Source organism: Suillus subalutaceus (genome assembly GCF_016647625.1).
Source record: "Suillus subalutaceus strain FC151 chromosome Unknown DFJ58scaffold_325, whole genome shotgun sequence".
NCBI classification, from domain to species: Eukaryota; Fungi; Basidiomycota; class Agaricomycetes; order Boletales; family Suillaceae; genus Suillus; species Suillus subalutaceus.
In genome coordinates this window covers 18087-33813 of record NW_024540574.1, presented here as the reverse complement: position 1 = coordinate 33813, position 15727 = coordinate 18087, and the positions used below count along the sequence as shown (strand labels likewise).

Sequence of the window (15727 nt, the reverse complement as noted above, 5' to 3'; positions counted from 1 at the left end):
TCAACCTCGGGGTAGATCGATTGCAGACGCTGTATGGCAGCAAAAGACGATCTCATTCCGCTGGAGATGTCTCTTCGTGAAGGGCAGGCCAATGACTCCCTTCACAACCTCCGAATTCACTTGTGCACAAGGCGATTCTGTTTCGAACAACAGTTAGGCAAGCCAAATCCAGGCCCTGAAAACTCGAGCTTGGTCCCAGGTGACGTCGGTGCAGCAGGCAGTGTCCCTCCATGCCAGTATATATACGAAGACGAGGAAGCAAATGATGCAACTGGAGCCAGGCAAGACCAGGTTCAGAAATACAAACCCCTGCTTCGAGAGCAACTCAAATCAGCACTGCCGTCGGCGATCCAATGCCCGAGGTCAGCGAAACGAGTCCCTCACTTGGTTCTGGTCAGTCGAAGTCGACCTTGGGGGTCCCAATCACTCGTGGAATGAGGAATGTGAGTTCGGGCATGCTTGATGTTGTCCCGCACTCAGCTGACGGAGTCATCCAAAGTTTACCGAGTTCATTGGCTCCGGGCAAAGGCACTACGGGATCGATGGAAGGAAGAAAATGATGTTGGTCCAATTGGAGATGGATTGGACATGTAACTTTTTCTTGTGGAAAGCAACCCAATGGGGTGACAGGATGCGCGAATCATTGGTGAAACACCTTCCGGGTCATGCATGCTACTCGGGAAGGCAATCCCAAATGTATTCATTTCTGGCACAGGATGCCCAGGCAGCATTTCAAGACCTGAAGACCGGGTTTATAGATGCTCGAGATGAATGAAATTTTTTTGCCAACGATGACCCAAACATTTTAGTCCCGGGAATTGGCCGGGTCGACCCATGTCGGAGTTTGAAAATTTTTATCAATCAACCAGTGGCTCATATCTTGACCTCCGAACCAACTGCCATTGTCATTGTCATTTCCAGCTTCATAATCCTGCATTAACCATGTCTGTATTGCATACTCCCCCCAACATCCCCTTCTAATTCTCAGACTTCCGGCAATGGGTTCCGACCCCTCACACTCACTCAGGCAGATATTGCAGCTACAATGTCAATGGCTGCATCTCGCATCCGAGCGTCCATCTCTCAATATCAGATGGAGGCTGCCCACACCCAGGAGCCATCTGCTACTCGGATCACGCACTTTAAAGCCGGGCTGCAATGGGAGATAGCTGTAAGAGGCTGATGACTGTGGTGGTCAATGCTGACATTTCCAACAGACTTTTGTGACTCCCATCCTGCAGTACTCAGCTGCAAGGAATATCATTTCGGTTGTTCCGAGCCCGGTTGCTCATATTCTTCAGTTGATTCCCGAGCTCACCTGGAACATGGTTCCGGACCACATCTTTTCATCCCACCTATGCCAGTTTCAAGACGCTGCAGATCTGGGGGATCCCTCCCGCATTGTATCCACCTATGGTACTCCATGGTGGACCAGATCAACTGCCATCCCGAACGAATTATGGCCATGGGATCAGGTATTCGCTAATTGTGTCTGTCACTACCAGCATTGGCTAGTAAGACTTTTACAGAATTTCCTTGAGTGATGACTAATCCTTTCTAGTCTGGCGTTGAGGACGAACGTCTTGTTGTTCCCGAGCAGGTGGATGAAAGCTCGGTTGCAACACTGAAGGCACTGAGGTGGATGAGGGAACACCTCCTGACAGTGATTGAGGATCAACAAGCTGGCATCCGTGAAAAGATGGCAGAGATTCAGATGTACACCGCCGTCCTAACCAAATTGAACCCAAGGGGACCAGAGTAGTTCTAGTCCTTCAGTTCAGAATGTTGAAGTCTAAATTCTGTACATGATGAAATAAGTACTGAAAATTACATACTGACTTTCGAATATCTGACCTATTGCTATATGCTGAGTCCTGCATACCAAATATTGAGCATCGAGATCCAGATATCTTGAGTTCCAAATATTGAGTCCCAAACATAGAGTCCCGGATATCCAGTCCCGAAGCCCAAGATTTGAGACGAGACTTGAAACTCGAACATTGCTATGAGTTGCGAGTTTTGAGTCCCCACCGAGTCCTGACAATCAAGTCCCACAGCCTGACTATCGAGTCCCAACCATCGAGTCCCAACCATCGAGTCCCAACCATCGAGTCCCGACAATCGAGTCTTGAAACCCGAGTCCTGACAATCGACTCCCGAAGCCCGAGATTTGAGTGCCGACCATCGAGTATCGAGTCCCCAATATCGAGACCCAAAACCCAAGCAGCCCGAAGCCCGAGATTCGACACGAAACAAATCAAAACTCCAAACACCACGACACTTTCTTGAATCACCGAGTACCGAAACCCGAGTACCGGGTACCGAGTCTTGAAACCCGAATCCGCACTATCGAGTCCCAACTACCGAGTCTTGAAACCCGAGTCCCGACAATCGACTCCCAAAGCCCGAGATGTGAGTGCCGACCATCGAGTATCGAGTCCCTATTATCGAGACCCGAAACACGAAGCCCGAAGCCCGAGATTCGACACTCGAAACAAATCGAAACAAAACTCAAAACATGACACTCATCAATTTTGGGAGTTGTTTTCTTGAATCACCGAGTACCGGGTACCGTGTACCGAAACCCGAAACCCGGTACTCGGTAGTCGGTGAAATCGAATATCGAGTCCCGACTATCAAGACCTGAAACCCGAATGTTGAGTATGGAGTGCCTGACATCTAGTATCATGTATTTGAAGGTGGGTACTAACACGGGTAACTACCTTTCTACTTCTTCCAATCCAACCTTGCCCATCCACACGACGGAATCCCAGCATAAACATGAACAGCATCCCTCATATACCATGCCCAGGCAATCCGATCCCCTTCCACTGCATGAACCACGTGTCTGACAATCCTTCCCAAAAATGCAATCATGCACCCCGGATCGTACCTTAACTCTAGCTGCAGGCTTGGCATACTCATCCGAGCATTAGAATAATTCCCCACGCTAGTGAGAATATCGAAGCATTCGGAAATCGATGAGGGGTCTCGATGATTCGGGGTTTCCCGATTGCATATGATGGTGAGGCTGTTAAACACCGTTGCCCAGTACTGGAGAGTCTCTGACATCTTCGGCAGTTCCTTGCTTCATGCCTTTTCTCCGAGGCTCGCAAAGGCTTGCAACCCTGCCCAGTACTGCTCAGGATGCATCACCCTGAGTGCCGCTGTGGCAATGGCTGCTGGCCTCGCAATGGCTTTGAGGATGTTCTCGGAGGATGGTCCCTTCAATGATGCAGATACCTCCGGATCGGACTGATTCTATGGGATTGGTGAGTTTAACTACCGAGATCGCCATCTCATCAGATCCTACCTCGTGCCCCTGCTGAAACCATGCTGGAGATAAATTAACGCATCCGGGAGTTAGGACATCATTTTCCGAGCTTGGTGTGAACCACTGTTGATTAGTCCGCCAAATCCCATTGAGCTTTATGCTTTGTTCGAGCATGGGAGCTAGCAAATCCGAGGCCGCCCAAATTTCATTCTGTACGTACCATTTGATGTTCAATATCCATCCAGTCACAATATATATAACACACCTGGGTGGCATCGGTCAAGGCGTCTGGGAGGTACCATGCGATGATGGCACCGGATGCATCAAGAATTGTCGCGGGTATGTCGATCAACTTTGTGCCCTCATGGCCAGGAGGACACCTCTCAAGCAACTTTTCCTCTCTCTCTTCATTACGCCCCGTGTCCTTTGGGGAGATCAATTTGCTATATCTTGCAATATCAATTGGCATCTGAACTGTGATGAAGCAATTTGACTGATAAAACGAATTTTCCGAATCTGCAGGAAGACTCACTGGGATTTTTATATGCCTTTATGAGCCGATCAACCAATTGATCACAAGCCATCACCAGATCAGTGTCTAGGTTTGGAGAAGGTATAACTGGGTCTCCTCCTGTCTTCTCTGCATTGAATTTCTGTTCCGTATAATCACATGCCACATGAGTGACAGTCAGGGCCCAAGTGCGCAAGAGGGTTATTTCATCATCGGAAGTGGAAGAAACATCCATGATTGAATTGATCTTGTGAGATCAGAAGCTGAATCCTGAATGTCCGCACTTTGGTGTTAAAGGGGGTGGAGATTGAGAGGATCAGATAAGGGAGCCTTGGATGATCTGAGCTTTCAAAGATCTATTTCTCTTATCATCTATTGCTCAATGAAATACCACATGATTGGAAGTCTGTTGGATGTCAGATACTCGTTTGTCGAGACCCGGGCCTCGGATCTCGGTACACTTCACTCGATTTTGATACCCAGGACACCATAGTTGGAACTTGTCTCAAATCTCGGGTCTCGGGTCTCGGGCCTCGATGGTCGGGACTCGATATACGGGACTCGTTGGTCGGGACTCGATACTCGATTGTCGGGATTCAATGGTCAGGCGTCGGGTTTCATGACTCGGTAGTCGGGACTCGATGGTTGATTTTTGGGATTCGATAGTTGGGGCTCAGATATTGGTACACTTCACTCAATTTTCGGTGGTCGGAACTTGGCATTTGGCATTTGGTAGGCTTGGATGATGTTGGCTTTCAAAGATCTATTATCATCCATTGCTCAATGAGATACCAGATGATCGGAAGTGTGCTGGACATCACATATTTGTTTGTCGATACCCGGGTCTCGGAACTCGGTACACTTCGCTCGAGTTTCCACTTCACCCCTTTGCAAAGCTCCGTGCCATACCACATCATTAGATGACTTTGAATAATCACCTCCTTTGATTTGGATGATATACAACTAGCTGAGCTCCATCATGTCTACAATTATCATTCTCCTGGGCCCACCCATCTATCTTATATACCCCCACGTCGGCCTACCCATCTATGCAATATATGTCTCCCGTCGGCCCACCTGTATATAATACATCTTTTACCACTCCCTCGGCCCACCCGTCTAATATGATATATATCTGGGCCCACCTGTCTATGTGATAACAAGCACCCTTGATATACCCGGCTATTTGATACATATCTACCTTGGTACACCCATCTACATAATATCCAACTACCTCGGCCAATCCGTCTATTGAAAATTCATGTCCATTGGCCCACCCATCTACTTTACATATTCCCCACCTGGGCCCACCTGTCTCCATCGGGAATAATAACACTCCCGGCCCATCCGTCACAGTCGAGGATATATCTACCCTCGGCCCATGGTCCGCTGGCCCGTATCATACGGGATATTATGCATGTCCGTCCACTCGTATAATACGGAGATATGTTACTGCAATATGTGTGGAGAAGAAAGACCGAGAAAAAGGAACTCCGGCAAGCAAAGGACGCCAAGGAAAGCTATGAAAGAGACTTTCTTTTGGTAAGTCAAAACATGGTATGGAAGCTGCGACTTACAGTGATGTATAGGGAGAAGTGTGATGTCTCTTCAAGGACGTTTTCAACATTTCCCAAGACACCAATTTCATACTCCATCAGGCAGCTAGTTGTGAGGACGTCTACTTATATGAATACGAAGATGGCCCAGGTCCCGATTGCAAAGATCTTGCTTTTGATCTTAAATGTGGGTCCAAAGCCCCTGGAATGACAAAGTCATTGGCTTGCTCCTTGGAGAATTGCAGAGGAGAAGTGACCAAGAGAATTGGCCATTCCAAAGGTCAGAGGCATATTTCAGGGAAGTTCTTCAAGACCGCTACAAGCGCCTGCGTACAGTCTGGACAGCCGCACAACCCAAGGTTACACCAAAGGGCGGATTGGAAACTCCTGCAGAGGTGGAACAGAGGCTGATCATGAAGAAGGATGAGTTATTGAAAATGACTCATCAGACAACGCATCAGAGAAATGTGCGTTTAAGAGCTCCCTATTATTCCGGTACTGACACTTTCTCAGAAATATTTTCGCAGAGTCACGGTTCTTGACCATCTCATTAAGTACAAGGCTGACAAGAACCAGGAAGACCTTCCAGCCTGGCAGTGGCTCCAGCGACTAGTGAAGACGTTAGGAGAGAGCGGAATGAGTTCGGAGGAGAGTGATGTCAAAAATGATATTGAAACAGTTCTTCATGTCAAGAACATGACTTGGCGCTGTGCGATCGAACAGGAATTGGATATCATCGATCACCAAAGAATCATGGATGATGATATTTTTGCCCCCCAGGGTTCAAAGCCGATGAAACGGATATGCTCAGCTTGGAATCCAATGACATCCAGAACAGAAGTGGATGGATTACCTAAAGCATTATACAATGAGGAATGGCTTGCAGGTTTGACAAAGCGTCAAGTCGAAAGGTTATCAATGTCAGATGAAACATTTAGATGGATGAAAGTTGCGGTAGTGTAGTGTTGAATAACCAGACACGACAGTACCGACCGTTGTGTCAGAGGAGAGGATAAGGATGGCACCACAGTATGGGCCATTGCGCCAGGTAATCAAGGTCGAGGTATAAGCCTGTATAGATAGAGTGTAAGGACAAGACGACAGTGCACACCGTCATATCCACCAGTCGAAGTCCAGAGACACGGCAGTACAGACTGCCGCATCAACAAGTCAAAATCACAGACCGTATGTGTACTCTTATACCATTTAGGCTCAGCAGTCTGTACTGCTGAGTCTTCCCTTCGACCGAAGTCCAGCAGACATGACAGTACATACTGTCGTGTCAGAGGAGGAGATGATAAGGGATGAGGGATGAGGGATGGTGCCACAGTACAGACTGTTACGCCAGGTACTTATTAAGTTATAAGTCAAGTTAAGGCAAGAAAGACTCTGAATCAATTCGTCAGAAAGTTCAAACACCTGCAAATAAAGTCACGTGTAAAGTAAATTCAAGACTCAAAGTCTCAGCCAACCTGTACTCTCTCGTAGTGCTATACCATCTATTTATATTTAGGGCTCAGCAGTCTGTACTGCTAGGCATTGCGACTACATAACAGAACAACAAACACTAAATTAAAAGTCTAGACTCAGATAAACATTTGTAAACAACCGACCTGACTTTCTTGAAGTTTCTCAGGAGCTACTAGTAGTAGTTTGTCTGTTCTGTTCCGCAACGCTCAGTGGTATGTACCGCTAAGTTGTGACATTCATTCAGGCATTTCTACTCACATTCCACGCTATGACTTCAAGTTTTTGTTTTTCAGGAGCTATTAGTTACCTAGTTGCCTGTTCTGTTCTGCAATGCTCAGCAGTATGTACTGCTAAGTCGTGACGTTCGAGGCATTTCTACTCACATCTGACATTATGGCTACCTCCCTCCCTCCCTTCTATCAGATTTCCAAGGCTCAGTGGTGTGTACTGCTGAGTCACAAGTAACTCTGGTCCAGGTCTTTCCACTTGTGTCTCAGGCAATGCTACAAGGCTCAGTGGTGTGTAGAGCTGAGTTGTACTGCTAAATCGTAACCCTGGCCCATCTTTCTACTCATGTCCCAGACAATGCTACAATTTATCTGGAGATGCTCTGGCTGTCAGATAAATCAATTGTCAGGCACAATGACTCAGACGTCATGTGGGTTCCGTAATTATGTCTCTGGGCGCACAGGATAATAATATTAATAAAGGTGCTTGTAAATTGCTTATGCCACATTTGGTCCCTTGGCGTTCTCTTCCTCCTCCTCTGCAATGTGTTTCAATTTATCGTTCAGCCCTTTCAACGACTCCTGTAACTGCATTTGATCTAGCACGAAGTAAGGGTCCCGTTCATCGTTTGCCAGGATGTCAAGGTGCTTGTTTAGCAAGGCAGTTATGTCATTGAAGTATGTGCTTGTGTTCCCCTGTTTAACAAGTTCATACCACTCCTCTGCAAGGGGAATGAGGTCTTGGAAATAGGGGGCGAATTGTTCGCGCAGGCGAGCTTTCCCTGTTGGGTGTTGCACAAAGAAGAACTTCTTGTAAGCACATGCATGAGCATCCAAAGGCGAGCCATTCCATTTGTGTGGTAGCCAAGGTGTCACTTTCCTGACAGGACGATCCGCAGTGTCATCAAGGCGGCGCACTGCACCAGCAGGACCTTTGAACATGATACAGACCCAGGCGAAGACATAAAACAGGGATTCAAGGTCATCGAGGAAGGTGTGTTCGACTCTTCCTATTTGGATGGGTTTGAAGCTTGAGGCTGTCTTAAGTTGAGTTCCTTCCATCTGACTTTGTGTGTACTGGATTTGGGCCATCTCAGTGAGGGCATGAACCGACATAAAGGGAATCGTGCCCTGGATGTACATCAATACATTAACATTGAATAAGTGTATGCCGCTCACTGTTCCACCGGTAGGATACATATCGTCCTTCGTGATGCGCATCGCAAATTCCCAGTCTATCAACACCCCTCGACTGCCACCTCTGATGTCCTCTATCATGGCATTGTTCAGACTGCAGTCTCTGTGCAAAATGCGATATTCTTCATATGTGCACCACTGAACTGGGTACAACAGGGATTAGTCCAAGAACAGGCATGCTCCACAGTAAGCTCACTTAGCGCAATGTCACATAATGTCCTAACGAGTTCCTTTCTACTTCAAAACTTCTGTAAATGACGAGCCTTGGGTCTCAGGACGAGACGAACATGTGTACGATACATTCCAATCGTGCTGTTGTGTATTTTCTGGTGATATAGTTGCGTATCGTCGGGCTGGTTCGGCGTCACCTCTACGAGCCAGAATTCCACGAGCTTGGGAACACCTGGGACGTCCTTCATCGCTTCCAGCATGTCCACTTCATTCATAACAATATCCATCTTTTCTTGCACGTCCACTTTGCCATTCCTGCTATTCTTCACCCAGTGATCCTTGATGATGTACTCTTTGCCATCCCTCCTGGCCAAGTAACACATGGTTCCGCGACCTACAAGTCCTTGACCAGAGAAGAGGACCTTCAATAAATCATATTTGTGCTCGTTGACTTTCATCTTTCCTATCACAATATCACTGGATGATGATGAGAGTAACGGTGACCCATTGTCGTCGTGCGGCAGCTTGGTAGAAGCAGGAGATTTGAGATATTCAATGTATGGGTCCATAGAATGTGGTTCATGTTGCACGTGAGACTCAGAGCGGATTTTGTTGCTGAAGACTTTTTTCTTTCGCCAAGAAAGATTCATCACTTTCCGGTCCCACAATGCTGCAGACAGAGATTGCGTTAGGTTAACGGACATTGTGGAATTGAATCCTATGCAGTCATGAGTGCCGTAAACGATGCACGCCATGATATATCTGAATTTGTCAGGTTCTTGATGTATGTCAACCGGTCAGGTCACAATCCCACCCGAGTGGTCATATATGTGTACCCTAAGTTCGCGGTACTCCTTGCAAAAGGAGAGACAGAGCACGAAGCGCCTCCATGGCTGTTCTCTGAAGATGAGCCATGCTTTCGTATCAAGCGTCCTTCTGGCATGCTCCTCAGGAGAATAATGGCTAGAGGTCAGCTCAGCAACAACAAGTATGTTCCTCCACTGCAGTTCCACCTCATTTAATAAGCAGAGATCGGGCTTGCACTGAATAACATCATCTCTGATGGGTTTGGTAGCATGCAAACCATACCATAGCGGTGGGAGAGTGCATGCCAAGAAGGATTTGGCAAGTGCTTTGTTGAGGGAGTTAAGGAATAATGGGAATGTCTTCTCGATACTCTGACCTTGCACAGGAAGTGCTAAAGGCCATGCTTTTGTTGTAGAGTCATAGAGTAGTGATGTGTCTGTATGTCTAAGGGTGTCTGCAGCAGGTAAATGAGTTTTAAAGGACTGGAAGATAAAGGACAACAAGTGCCCTATATCATTGCCAGAGTCTGATTCGTTCTGGGATTCATGAGTGATCAAACGATTGAGTTCGGAAGTTGTCAGTTTGTCCATAGAGGAGACATCTGTGTAATCCCTAGAGGGGCCTACTGGCAGTGATGCAAGTTTTAATCCGCTGTCGACAGATCAATAATGCGTCACGGGTAGTAATTAACTCGAACCATCCGATGACTACAATATTAATCACCAAACCAGAAGTGTGACTAGTTGTGACCCAGTGTGACCCGATGCCACCCGAATAGAATAAGAGAATGCGACTCAGGATAAGTTAAATATTGTATATGTTATATTCTGTTATATTCTGTAGATGCTGAATATGAGAACGTGACTCAGGCAAATTCAACATTGACTAAAGTTCCTCCTGCTCTTGCCCACGGCCATCCCTACTTCTGCCTAGCACGCGTGATTCTCGCATGAGCTCCTCTGAGCAGCAAATCGCGAGATTGATCATATAATTGGAGCAGCAACCTTTGCGAAAGGCAGCGATGACGCCTTGTTGTCACTGCGGATCAGAACGTCGGCATTAGATATGCCTTTGGCATGAATTAGCCGAATGGCGAGTTCAATGGCCGTGGCCTCAAGCCAACCTATGTCCCGAGAAGGGCCCCGCCAGTCTTCGACTGTGTGCCAGAAGGCCCAACGTCCATTCCATAAGAGACCGATACCAGTTCCTGTTGAGGCGTCCACCCAGATGTTATAGTCTCTGGTGGGAGGAGGAGGGGATAGGTCGCGAGGGACCAGATTCGCTGTGAGAGTAGCGAGCCACCATTTGAGATCGGTTTTGGTGGAATGGCTGAGGTATCTAGGGGAGAGCTCGCTCGTCTCGTTCGAGCCATAAGCGGCGATGTCTGCATAGAGATTAGAAAGGTATGAACGACTGTGAGGATATGGGAAGGTAGAGTGATTGAGAAAGCCCGCGATGTGTTCAAGTTCTCGTTTTGGAGCTTGTCTGTCCAAGTATAGAGCAAGGAACTCGGCTAAACGAGCAATGTATTTGAGACGCTTAGACTCGAGAAGGAGAATGGTTTTGTGCAGCAAGTCCCAGTCAAAACCAATGTATTCCCCAGTATCCTCGAATGATTGTCCTTTTGACTTGTGCCATGGGACCTTGGCCGGAGAAACGAGAGATTTGGCGTGTTCTAGGTCATAGTCATATCTATAGACTTCGCCATTGGAAATGCCCAGGTAGAGTCCATGCGCAGATGGAAAGCGGAAGAGGCTGACATCATCTACCCATTTTTTGGATGGTTTGACGTCGAGGACATGCCAAATATGGACTGTCGCATCGGCAACCTCGCCCTGTAAACCTGCGGCTGAAGCTAAGCCAAAGGGAATATTGTGATCTATGTAGAGTTTACCATCATGGTAAATGATTAGGTAGCATTTGTGATCGGGAGCACATGGAATGCCTTGGTAAGCAGCCTCAATGTCCAGGGTAGCAAGTTGCGCCCCGGGCGGAGCATGACGAACCTAGATAGAGAGAAAAGCGTGAGAAGACACTATACGAGGATGATGAATTGATGCATTATATGATGCAGGATGTGTACCAGAAAGGTTCGTGCCTTCAAACAATAAGTTGCGAGTGTAAAAGACTAACGCAAACTCATCACACAGTGCGTCCGAAACGAGATATGTACAGGATGGAAGGAGGATAATGTATGATGTCTGCAAATTCGGACGCTGTGCCCCATTCAGTAGGATACTCCTCTGCATCTATTTCATCATTAACAGAGTGACTCATCGAGCCTGCATATGATAGATGGCGACAGACACGATACTTGTCTGGAGCACCATCTAGGCCCATTTTGACCACGGCTTGAAGCGGAGACGAATGGAAATGACCAATCTTGGCGTAAAGCTCGTTGTGGGAGAAAGGACCAGAATAATAGGCCCTTTGCAAGTTCCTCTGTGACGTACTCGTCACAGACTTCCTTGAAGGCTTCAGCGCCAGGTAGGTTATTGGGCGTATAAGAGGTAGTGAGGGGAGAGAGGTTATGACCTATGGGGAAGCTGTTAGTCAGTTTGTAACTTAGTTCTGGGAATTGATGCGTGAGATTCGTGCGTGAAAGGAGAGTGTCAAAACTATCAGCCAAATATGGCGTGATGATGTGAGAGTAGTCAGGGTCTTGGTCATAAGGCGAGGGAACATGCTGCAAGTTATCAAAGTATATGTATCGTGGAGGCGGTTGCAATGCAAGAGAGGAATCTATGGTGCAGAACAAGAAGTGATCCTCATTGGTGGGATCCAAGAAAGAGATCTCGGCCGTCGAATCAGAGACAGACGTGTGAGAGAGCACTGTGCTCTGTGCGTCCGCAGAAGGAGCAGATATGCTGCTCGGAATGATCTCATTTGCAGGGTCATCGAGGGTTGTTGAGATTATAAGTGACACAGAGCTGTGAGCCCTTAGAATGTTTGCACAGGTTGCCAGAGAGGTACTTCGAGAAAGTTTGTGCTCCTTTCTGCGACGTCTCTTCAGAGCAGTCGGAGAAATGATGGCCCATACGTCCGCAGATGATGCACATAGGGTCAGAAGACTTGGATTTGCCATCATGAAAGGACGGGTTGTCACCCTCAGTGTGCTTCTTGGGCAAGCGTTTAGCATCCCTATCATATGGCTCAAAGCGTGAAGAGGAAGCATGTGCGTTACAATCAGGAGCAGAAGAACGTGGGAGTTGCTCCTGGGCACGGAACATGAACTCCTGCATCGTGTTGTATTTTTTCTTGGTGAGACAATGATTCCATTCTGTTTGACAGTGTTGGTGGGGTCGAAGAGTGTAGTTCTGATGGGTCTCAACATCGAATTCAACGATGGCCTGAAAATTCTTTCTAATGGCCTTGTCCTTGGAGAGTGTGGTGAAGTGAGTCGTCCAGCGTTTAAGGGAAACTGCATCACCAATCTCTTCAATCCATGTGAGGTAGCGTTGATATGCTTCCTGCCAGGACAACGGGTCAAGGTCAAGCTCGCTGTCGAACTGAGAGAGATCTAAAAGGTGGTGAGAGATGCCGCCAACGTGTACCTTTGACCGTTTGAGTGTGTCCTTCACGATGTAAACATTCCATGTTCTGATTGGTGAAGAGGGTAAGAGGACAGTATTGTCCAGCACTGTATAAGTCATTGACGAAGCTGTGAATGCTGAAGTTGTAAGTTGAATCTGAAGCAGAGCCTGCAGGAAGTTCTTTTGAAGAGTCAAAAAGAACTTTTGAGACGGAGGCGACGTTAGGTCTAAGCGTTGATTTAGGCATGATTGTATCCAGTACGGCTGAGCCCTGAGCTTGAGAGGTGGGTGAGAGTTGATTAAAGGCTGAGATCCATTGTTGTACAGTATAAGACCAGTCCTTTGCCTACCCCCACTCCTTTACCCACCTCAGGCAAAATTCATTATTTCTTCATTTTTTCACATCAACATATAGGAAGATATTAAAGATGAGGCCTCAACGGACATTTATATAGTATACGATAAAGAATTGATGTTCACAATGTTGTGCATGACACAAATTGGTTGATTTTTCCTTCCTGAGTGAATTTTGTTGGGAGCCATAGTACATCAGTGATTTTTTTTTGAGAAAAAGTGGCTGGTAGAATACAAAGTATATACTTCAAACATCATTTTCACCTGCAACGGATTTGTGGATACTGTTAGCTAGTCAATTCCTACTCTTGATCTATCTGTTATCTTGACCACCTTCGACACCATACATCGTAGACGCTTCTCAGAACCATGTACCGCATGACACTTCCGCACATCAATTCTCCGGCTTGACTTAGCTAATCATTCCGCTACGTACATAGTCTTCTCGCTCTCGTACGAGCTTCCTCAGTATTGTTCCCTAACACTACTGAGGTATGCATCATTGTTATGTCTCACACTTATCTTGTACTGATGTACCTTAGCTCGTTCTCATCTCGCTAGGTACTACCAATTTAGTATTGTTCCCTAACACTACTGAGCTCGTTCTCGTCTCACTAGTCTAACTAGTGAATAGATACCTCCTTTGTTCCTTCTGCAGAGTACATAGATTGAACATGGGAGGTCTTATCTTGGCGAGCTTGTCACACATGGCTGTCACGCTGTTCAGCTTCCGATAACATCATCAATTTTCATTGCCTTTTTGAATTACAAATCCACGGTGTTGCATGATGTGACATCTAAATCGAGGTGGGCAAAGGACTGGTGAAGTCAAAGATAACGCTGTTTTCAATGATCTTGCTACAACACACCAACGTCGTTGTCAATAGCTCTCAAAAAAATTTGGCAGTATTTACATGTACATTGGAATATTACTGTCTACTACGATTTTTGAAAAAACGAGCTATTATGAAGTGGGATGCATTTCAAAATGTGGTGGGCAAAGGACCAGTCCTATACTGTATTGCAGTTCCCGTCGGTTTGGGAGGAATGGGGATAAGTAACTCGTCTGCAGGGACGTTGAGATCGCCGGCGTCTCTGCGCACTTGAAGAGAGAGATTATGAGTATGACGGCGTAAGTTCTCGGCTATCATCTGGTCATGAGTCATTTGTGGACCCGAGGGGATAGCCGAAACTGTGGCGTTAGTAGCAGGAGTAGAGGAAGGATTGCCTGTTGTAGTCGCTGGAGGAATTGCCGAAGCGGAGGCAGTGGTAGAAGTCGTATTGGAAGTCATGATGAGAGTATTAGTCGAAGATTTTCAGGATCGTTGTTGGAGAGTGCGAAAAAATGGGAGAGCGACAGGCAAAAGGAGATGGGCGCAGAGAAGAAGAAGGGAGTGAGGCGCCGATTCTCAAGTCGAGTCCTTTTGACTGGGGTAAGATAGATGTGTGCTTCAATAACATAGAAGCACAAGTGTGGACGATCTACATGCGACCGCTTACAAAGGCCCGGTTTCACGTGTCAACGCTCGCAAGCTTGCGATCCACTCGAAACGACCAACTTACCTGTGATGTCTGTGTCACTGTACGTCACTGTGCAGTGTCACACATCCTATCAGGGTTTTACTGATGAGATGACCAGTTTGCAGGATGAGCTATAAGGTATCAGCGTCATAGTAAAAAGAATGTTGTGAGGTGCGTGCATACCTGATTTTCAAGTTCCTTGCACAATTGGTGTCTGTCCGGCGCGGAACTCACCAAAGAATCCAATCAACGAACGCGCCATATCATCTTTAGCCAGGTCAACGAATCCAGTAAGGCTTTCATCTCTTTCAAACCGTGGAGTGGAGTTTCGCCTACACCAGACTCTACAAGCACCTCCCTATCTGTTCTCGCACGGACGTCTTCATCAGGGAAAACCTCCCCCCCGAAATCGAGGTAATTCCTTGTAATTCCTCTGTTTTTGGAAGATTTCAAGTGAATTCAGGTTTTGCAGAATTATTTAAATCCGGTAGCTCGTTTTATGAATTCCTTTGAATTCCGAGTAGTTTCTCTGAATTCCATTGAATTCACTCGTCGCTTGATGGATTATTCTGATTATCGTCCAATTCACTCGATGATCGGTCGATGTCAAATTCCACGAAAATCAACATTATATTGCATTAAAATGGCTTATCACAATGTATTATACATGAACATGGGTATCAACAGCACACGAAGACGCTAGTGCTTGAATTAGATGCAACTATGATCAAGTCGGATCAGCAATAGAGACACAACAACCTTTAATCCTCGGACATTGCATTAACATCAAGGTAGTCGAAGTTGCTCCCCGAACCAGCCAGCAGTAACATGCTCTGCGACACGCTAACAGAGAGTGTGTGAATGACAGGCGCAATCCAAGGAACCTGAAACACACCTGACAGCCTTGAAAAGCCATGCCATAAGCGCGTGATACCTTTTTTTTCCCGCGTTCGGAAATCCGAGTGAGGGTTGCAATGTGGAGGGCAGCGTTGCAGGATTTGACTTGCGAGCTCGATGGTGGATTGCCACTCATCCAGTCCATCAGTATAGACTAAGTCTGTGAAAGTAATATACTTAGCATTGTCGGTCTACAGTAAAAATACCTA

At 46.7% G+C, this 15727-nt stretch overlaps 6 protein-coding genes across 6 annotated transcripts; 3 read left to right on the top strand and 3 right to left on the bottom strand.

The window, feature by feature from the left end:
• Nucleotides 1-353: 353 nt before the first annotated feature.
• Nucleotides 354-775, top strand: DFJ58DRAFT_848561 (uncharacterized protein; the record flags this gene model as incomplete). The annotated part of the gene is made up of 2 exons (XM_041393648.1): nucleotides 354-443; nucleotides 500-775. The coding sequence occupies 2 exons, from the start codon at nucleotides 354-356 to the stop codon at nucleotides 773-775; spliced, it is 366 nt and encodes a 121-aa protein (XP_041235271.1).
• A 97-nt stretch (nucleotides 776-872) lies between these two features.
• Nucleotides 873-1802, top strand: DFJ58DRAFT_825240 (uncharacterized protein). The gene is made up of 4 exons (XM_041392168.1): nucleotides 873-948; nucleotides 989-1171; nucleotides 1218-1514; nucleotides 1562-1802. The coding sequence occupies exons 1-4, from the start codon at nucleotides 943-945 to the stop codon at nucleotides 1760-1762; spliced, it is 687 nt and encodes a 228-aa protein (XP_041235270.1). The 5' UTR covers nucleotides 873-942; the 3' UTR covers nucleotides 1763-1802.
• A 1288-nt stretch (nucleotides 1803-3090) lies between these two features.
• On the bottom strand, nucleotides 3091-4020 carry DFJ58DRAFT_737132 (uncharacterized protein; the record flags this gene model as incomplete). Its single annotated transcript, XM_041386911.1, has 4 exons — nucleotides 3091-3261; nucleotides 3314-3484; nucleotides 3540-3748; nucleotides 3807-4020. The coding sequence occupies 4 exons, from the start codon at nucleotides 4018-4020 to the stop codon at nucleotides 3091-3093; spliced, it is 765 nt and encodes a 254-aa protein (XP_041235269.1).
• A 1518-nt stretch (nucleotides 4021-5538) lies between these two features.
• Nucleotides 5539-6112, top strand: DFJ58DRAFT_632439 (uncharacterized protein; the record flags this gene model as incomplete). The annotated part of the gene is made up of 2 exons (XM_041381224.1): nucleotides 5539-5808; nucleotides 5903-6112. Coding segments are annotated over 2 exons (480 nt in total), but the record flags the coding sequence as incomplete, so codon positions are not given.
• Nucleotides 6113-7536: 1424 nt separating this feature from the next.
• On the bottom strand, nucleotides 7537-9110 carry DFJ58DRAFT_737130 (uncharacterized protein; the record flags this gene model as incomplete). Its single annotated transcript, XM_041386910.1, has 4 exons — nucleotides 7537-8169; nucleotides 8218-8378; nucleotides 8432-8465; nucleotides 8523-9110. 4 exons carry the CDS (start codon nucleotides 9108-9110, stop codon nucleotides 7537-7539), a joined length of 1416 nt encoding a protein of 471 aa, XP_041235267.1.
• Nucleotides 9111-9203: 93 nt separating this feature from the next.
• Nucleotides 9204-9803, bottom strand: DFJ58DRAFT_737129 (uncharacterized protein; the record flags this gene model as incomplete). The annotated part of the gene is made up of 1 exon (XM_041386909.1): nucleotides 9204-9803. The coding sequence occupies one exon, from the start codon at nucleotides 9801-9803 to the stop codon at nucleotides 9204-9206; it is 600 nt and encodes a 199-aa protein (XP_041235266.1).
• Nucleotides 9804-15727: the final 5924 nt, after the last annotated feature.